This window comes from Halyomorpha halys, unplaced genomic scaffold (assembly GCF_000696795.3).
Source record: "Halyomorpha halys isolate HHAL.00 unplaced genomic scaffold, Hhal_1.1 Scaffold524.1, whole genome shotgun sequence".
Taxonomy (NCBI): Eukaryota; Metazoa; Arthropoda; class Insecta; order Hemiptera; family Pentatomidae; genus Halyomorpha; species Halyomorpha halys.
In genome coordinates this window covers 32,170-39,662 of record NW_027112095.1, presented here as the reverse complement: position 1 = coordinate 39,662, position 7,493 = coordinate 32,170, and the positions used below count along the sequence as shown (strand labels likewise).

Sequence of the window (7,493 nt, the reverse complement as noted above, 5' to 3'; positions counted from 1 at the left end):
TTGTGTGACATCATTCTCCATTTAACAGACCAAGTAACAGACTCTCAGCCATGTTTAAATGTTATTTCGTTTTACCACGGCAAAAGAAGGCAATTTTTTTCGATTTAACATGAGTTTTTCCATTTAACACGCTTTAACATGTTAAACCAAAGATCATGAATACCCCTATTGTACAAGAATAACTAAGATGCATTTAGAATTAAATATAGACACAGATTTTTATCTTTTCACCTTCCTTAAGACTCATGAGTGTAAAATTTTTCTAAACTGATGAGGAGGTGAAACAAGAAGTCTTGAAGTCAACAGAGGAAATGATGAGCAATTTTCTTAGGAGAGCATAAAAAACTTGTGCCATGACTTACAACCGGCAACCTGAATGCCACGGACACAACCTGTTCTGCATAGGACATGATGGCGATTACGTGGAAAAAGAAGTAACATGTAAACCTACGATATCCTGTCATTTTTTTTTTTCTTTTAGCAAAAAATTGAGTACTTACTTTCCAGACATGCCTCGCAATAAGATATAAAATGTAATCTGGTTAAATCTATAATATTAATTGGATATAATAAAACTCACAATAGATGGTGGTTTGATTTCCAGCTCCTCTAAAATTTTCATGATACGCTCTTTCAATTCTGGACTGATAGCGACTTGATACGGCTTAATCTGGTCAGTAGCAGCTTTCTTAAGGGTGCCAGAAAATGGTTCAATAACACCCAGATGAAATAACTGTCGTACAAGACTTAAAGCACAGCTTTTTGATGCTGTCTGCTTATTAGAACCGGTCTCTCTTCCAGTAACCGCTGAATAAAAATTAATACACAATTGATAGAAAAACGGATAAGTTATGATTACCAAAGTAAAAATAATTCATTACATACCACGACCAAGTTTATGAACAGGTATTGTCATTTCGGCAACAAATCCCCTAAAATAATAGAGAATAAACTAGTCAATTAAAAAAAAATCAAGCATTAAACATAAAATAAACTAGCTAAAAATTATACAAAATCTTATACACATAAATTAACTGTTAATTGATAATTAATAAATTGATCACAATTAAATTTAATTTCACCTCAAAATTCATTAGTTATGATAGATTGGATTACTATTATTCTAGCTACATATAATAAAATATAATATCAAAAATGAAATTTGAATCTATCATCAATGATGAGCAAACAACAAAATTTAACTTAAGTCAATATGTAATTCTGATGAAATTTTGACCTTTTTTTGTTATATATTTGTATAATATACTTTATTATTTGGAGTAATAAATGAATAGCAGCATATATATTTATTCATATGTTCCTGACTTTTTTCTGAATAATAAACACCTCATTCAATAAATCAATCAAAAGCCATGAAGTAACTTTTGACCAAACACCTTCCTGGAAAGGAAATATCTCCTAGACTTCCTGTACAACCACTAAAGCAATTCAATCAACTCTACTGTCTCCTTCCACAAAAAACCCACTAACTTTTAGTTTCTCTCTTGTCTTCTCCCACTTTGATTATGACTATTTGCTGACTGTCGATTCTCGGGTGAGCTCAAAAAAATTGAATGTCCTATTTAACTGAGATGATTAATAAGATTGGTTCTCAATATTACCAAAGATATACTAACACATCAAACAGAAGTCCCTCTACCATTTCTACCACACTCTATATTTTCTAGCATTCTTCCTGTACTAGGTGATTAGAACTCACTGCTCTCCCTATATCCTACAATATTGGCAATTTAAGTATACCATTCCAACCAGTATTATTAGGTTCTGCCCATCTAATTCTACCAAACTACAGCATTTGACAAGTCTTTCATGCAGCAACAATTTCATCATTCAAATTGCTTATTTTCAACCACATTTTCATTCTCGAATTAGAATAATTAGAATATTCAATATTTGCACATATCTGTAAATTTTACTCCCTAAATATGCAGTAGTTTTTTCTTATAATCTATCTTCGTTCTCCATATAAAATAACTATTGACCAATTAGCATGGCCACACTCCTAATGAACATGAAATGTAGCCACATATTGTTCTAAAAAAATGATTCTATAGTCAACAGAGCACCAAGTCTAAAATATGTGGCCCACACCCCATCCTGGTTTGGTGCAGAAGGGGGGGGGGGTGTGTCTTCCCAGAAAAATGTACATTTTGAGGCACTTTTATATTTTATTTATCGGTAAAGAGCATTTAATTGACATTCTAAAAATTAGTCCTTACGAAATATGTGCTACCAGACCCTCACTGCTGTTCGGACCACTGCTCTAAAGGAACAGTTGTGTTATTTTATATCCAACAATATAAAACTATTTCTCATTTATTTCATAAATGTTCTTCAAAAATAAAGTACTGCATAGAATATTTTTCTTAAAGTTATATGAATCAACTAAATTTCATAAGTCTTTACAACAAAAATTATGGGGCATTTATTCAATAAATATTAGAGAGTTAGAGTTAATAGTAAGCAATTGTTTGGAGCATTGGCATAGAACCTTTGAATCTCTTTTTTGTAATATTTTTCCATTCTCATGAGAAAATTATTGTAAATATAAAGAAAAAAACATGTTGGTTGCTCACCACAGATTTACAAAGATTTTAAATACTACAGAAAATTATAGTATGTTAGTGAATTTAAATGCAGAACAAAACAACCAATACTCATTTCATTATAATGGGGAATAACACAGAAATGTGAAAACTGTGTGGATCAGGTAGAGGAAAAATAAATAAAATAATGTAATAATAAAAATAAACAAAGAGTACATTAAAACACTAAATATCTCTTTTGATAGAAATATAATGTCTTCTAAATATTCTATTGAATAGCTTTCTCCCACCGTTAATCCTAAAACCTGATTAAAAAAAAACCTAAATATCAGTGGGGAATTTAAGAAACCCACCTAATTTGTCCAAACTCATTCAATACTAATATTAATGAGAAAGAAGAGTTTTAAAGTATTTAATATAATAAAAATACAAAATATATACAAATTTATGAAAACAAAATAATAGAACTAAAAAACCTAAAAATTGCAATGAAAGAAATAAAAATAATATTAAATTGAAAGGACAGAAATTTAAGGGAGTATGTTAAGGCGTCGCGTCACCTTAGCAACCTTTAACTGTAGTGGCACTGGTTTGATTCCAACCTGGATGGGTAAACTTTTATTTCCTGGCTCCATGGAATGAAAACTTTACCTTCCTACTTTGATTAGAATAGAATGGTAACCAGTAGGATAACCCCAGAAATGGGTATACAAAAATAAAATAATAATAATAATAAAATAGATTAGGTTAGTCAACATAAAATTGTTGCACAATTTACGCTGAGTAATTTTGTTCGGCTATGCTACTTTCCCAAATTGCTGAAAATATTGTAAGAAAAATAAATCAATTTAATCTTGTATAAAAATTTACAGGCGTAAAATACCAAATGGGTTTTAGTAGTGCCCCAACGATGTATTTGTGAGAAAAATTTTGCCATAAACCGTATGCTGCAAATTTTCTAATGTCAACAATGTGACTCCATCAAAAACTTTTCTTTGTTTATCATTTATAATTGTAATTCATCTGTTACGATCAAATGGAGATTTTGCATCTTGAAACATTATTTTCATACAGTACTCAAGTAATTTATAATAAAATTAGCATTTTACTTTATCAGTGAATTAGAAATATATATCTACCATTCTTTGATAGTGGTGCAACCGTAAAAAAAAAGTTATAATTTTATTATTATTATTATTTTTTTAAATTAGCGTATTCCTAAGAAAGAGATTACTTTCTCAACTAGGATCCTCCAACAGACTATCCCAAAGATAGAAGGGCTGTCACAAGATAAGTCTGCTGGTCTGTTCTACAATACAATACATTAAATACAAAAATTTCTTATAAAATGTGCCACTACTAAAACAAACAGTGAAGTTTTTTATTGATATATTGAACCAACATATTCTATAACTTACATAGATGACTAATTTACATTACTTGGAGTGGAAACAATTTTAGATAAAACTCACTAGGGAGACCTAAGCAATGATTAATATTCCTTTCCTTTATACCAAATAGTATCCTTCCTTCATACTTAAAAGCTCCTTGTAATCAAACATCTTGCAAACAATGATTGCATTAGACACCAAAATATTATACAATGGATATCAAAAAACGTCAGAAAATAAAATTTTGGAAACGAAATGAGAATTGGTCATTGTTTAATTTTTTTTTAAAACCCTTTCTGTATTTTTCACTTACTCACCTGTGTTTGTTGCTCCATTCGCATTATTTCCGTTAGTTTTAGTTCACTTCGCCATTTCACTTTGACCTCTGAGACAGAATCATAGCCAATCCCTTAACAACCATAATGTAGCACCAATTGATTCTTATAAACAGTAATAATAAAATAAAACTGTAGCTTAAAGCATACGAAAAGTTCTATTTTCATTTCAAAAATCCTCTACTTCAATTCAGCTTTTGCCAGGATATATCAGTGTTATATATCCTAAATATACAAAACTGATAATAGTTATTAAAGTGGATGAAAATTTTAAGAAGAAAATTAACATCTAAAAGAATAAAACAAAACAAAACAAGAGCTGGATAAATACATTGTTGAAAATAACTCCTTTAAAATAAAAAGTAGATGTTCAAGGGAAAATCTTGGTAATACTCCAGAATATTAGCTCCTGACTCTACGATATCTATGTATACAGTAAAGTTCTGTCCGTTCCAGTTAGAACAAGTAAGAACATATTCATTTGACACTTATTTAGCTCTCTCTTTTTATCATACTGACAATAAATAAAAACAGAAAATAAGAAAGTACAATAATTATAATCTTTGAAGTATGGTAAAAATTAAACTCAATTATTGCCATGCTTCAAAGATTTACCATGAAATCATTTTAACAATGAACAATAGTTTTATCTGTCTCAATTTCATTAGGGATTGGCGATGTTCCTGTCTCAGTCAATATTAAAAATCTATTACACTTGCTACACATATATTATGTTTCCAATTGGAAACAAAATATAAACATGTTTATTCAACGAAGAGGAACCCTTACAGCTAAGTAAGGAAACCTTTTCTCATAAAGTTAAATATTCATAGAATAATTTTATTAGAATAAAAAAAAAGGAAAGAAATTACATGAACAAAACATTTTGTAATAATTATTATCAAATTTATATGCAAAAATACAAAAACCATAATGCTTCTATAATCTACCATAATGCTATAAACTTCTAAACATAGAAAATGAACGAATAAAATACATATAAGAAATACTTGACTTGCTATTAAGTCTAACAAAGTAAAAGAAGGAATAAGGTCACACATTAGAAAATATCACTAATGTATGTAGCCTTTGAAAAAGACAATTATTTAATAATATTACACACTTTTAATATTTTTTTTCCCTAAAACTCTTACCATCAGAAAATCAATGTAAAAAATTTTATCTTTGCCTAACCATATCTGATCCCTAATACCACAGAACATATATAAAACATACCTAAAAGATACTATTTCCTTACAGCATCTCATTTATAATTATATGGGAAACCCACCCAGGAATACTACCTGTATTTTTCAATACAGGAACACAGACCTGGGTACAAGTGTAACGCACCAAAAAATTCCTCTAATTGTCTTTTCAAAACATTTAATTATTATTATAATGAATAATTTACTTTCAATAATGATTTTACTAAAGTTTTAGAGCTTATAGAATGATCTAGACTATCATCATAAAAATATATTAATAGTTTTTATAACCAAAGTATAAATTATGCTCTTTTTATTTACTGTTATGATTATTAAAAGATAATATCAGAAAAAAGTACGAATATATCTATTATATAATTATGAAGAATTTATGAGGAAAAACAAACTTTATTCTGGTGCTTCCAACAAATAACAATTTTCAAGCATAATCAAAGTAAAATGTGCACCTTCCAGTTGATTTTTCGGCAGCATTAATTTGATGTCTAAAATTTTTGTTCCCAATTAAATCGCTTAGTAAATTTGAGAAATGAAAAAAAAAAAAAGTTTAATTCCAAATTTTTTTCTACACTCTCTCAATCAAACTTTTTTAAAATTTCAAACATATTATCAATGTCATTTTGTTTTCAACATGCAATCAGTTAGATTTAAAACTCATGTCACGTCACTTTAATGATAATCTTACATTTTCTTTTAATTTTTACGTATTTTTATTCTACCAGTTTATGTAATATACACTAATCCAAGTAGCAGTTAATTTGATATAATAAAGAACTTATCAATTTCTGTTTTATTTTTATGTATAGCACTCATTTTGGCCCAACCATGATTTCAATAAAAATTCAATTCAAGAAGGCCACTTTGTTTTATACTATTATTGTTCATTATTAGCTGTCACCTTGAATATTTTCTCTATTTATAAGAATAATTCACCAAATTTTATTAATTTAGATGTATTAACTAAATAAAATCTGAAGAACTATATAATATTCAAAACCATCTAAATGCAATCAGGATTGCATTGATATCTTACCTGTTGTGATCCGGACCCACAATGGTATACTTATAATCAGCATTAATTTTATTGACTTGCATGAACTGATGGAGTTTAGATTTAGCATTCTCCATTGTCCAATTACCATGGATTGCAGCATTAACATCAAGTTCTTCAGCCTAAATACAAAAATAAAGAAATAAAAAATTAAACCCCTGGATTATTTAACACATTAATATTAATCAAACAACTGTACAGAAGATCAGCCAGTTTTTCATTTGTAACCAGTTGATCCCACTTTACAAGATAAATTCAAAATCCAACAGACAGGGTCTGTACATTAGTGAGCAATAGATTGATCTGAAAATTTATATAGTTTTTCATTTATAGTATATTATATAATTGTTATCAATTTTTTTTTTTTTAAATTCCTTATTGTTCTCCAAGTCCTGATAAGAGATTTATGTTGTGCTGTGAAAAAGCATCTAGATAGCCAGAGTTCATGGTTATCAAAGTGAAGTCTTGTGACAACTGGTCAGTTATTATTAGAGTAACCATAGTCTGTTAGTCAGTGAATATTATGTGGTCTATCTGGCTTAGATACAAGAGAAATTTGAAATAGCAAAAATATATATGATATAATTAATAACGTTAGTTGAGGTTGATAAAGCCCATTAGTTAACTAAAAAAAGAAGCTCTCATCATGTAGGTCTTACTTGAACGTGTCTTATGCAATATATCCTCGACTTTGCGATTTTTCTCGCAGTAAGCAATTTTCAAACAAGAAGGACCACCTTATTTATCCAAATTATTATAAGAACCATTCAAGTGATGAAGAGGGGATTGTTATGTTTTATTGGTACTGACAGAGGACTTAAAGAATATGGTTACATCATACCGTACTTAGAATTGAACTTTTTTTTTTTTTTGATGAGGAGAAGATGGTTGGGGGTGCGGTCAATGAAACACAAATAAGTATG

At 28.9% G+C, this 7,493-nt stretch overlaps 1 protein-coding gene across 6 annotated transcripts in view; it reads right to left on the bottom strand.

Moving 5' to 3' along the window:
- The window catches only part of mle (maleless), a 45,063-nt gene that overhangs the window by 30,368 nt on the left and 7,202 nt on the right, over positions 1-7,493 (bottom strand). For 5 of the 6 annotated variants that reach the window (XR_001343612.3, XM_014425625.3, XM_014425624.3 and 2 more), the window contains exons 4-6: positions 6,553-6,692; positions 886-932; positions 581-807 (exon numbers count right to left, since the gene is read on the bottom strand). Coding sequence is in view for 5 of the 6 variants with exons in the window: in XM_014425625.3 (XP_014281111.1) it covers positions 581-807; positions 886-932; positions 6,553-6,692 (414 nt within the window). In the remaining variant the exon portion in view is untranslated. Of the gene's footprint in view, positions 1-580; positions 808-885; positions 933-4,275; positions 4,370-6,552; positions 6,693-7,493 lie in introns of those variants that run through there. The other variant, XM_014425626.3, reaches the window with a different exon arrangement.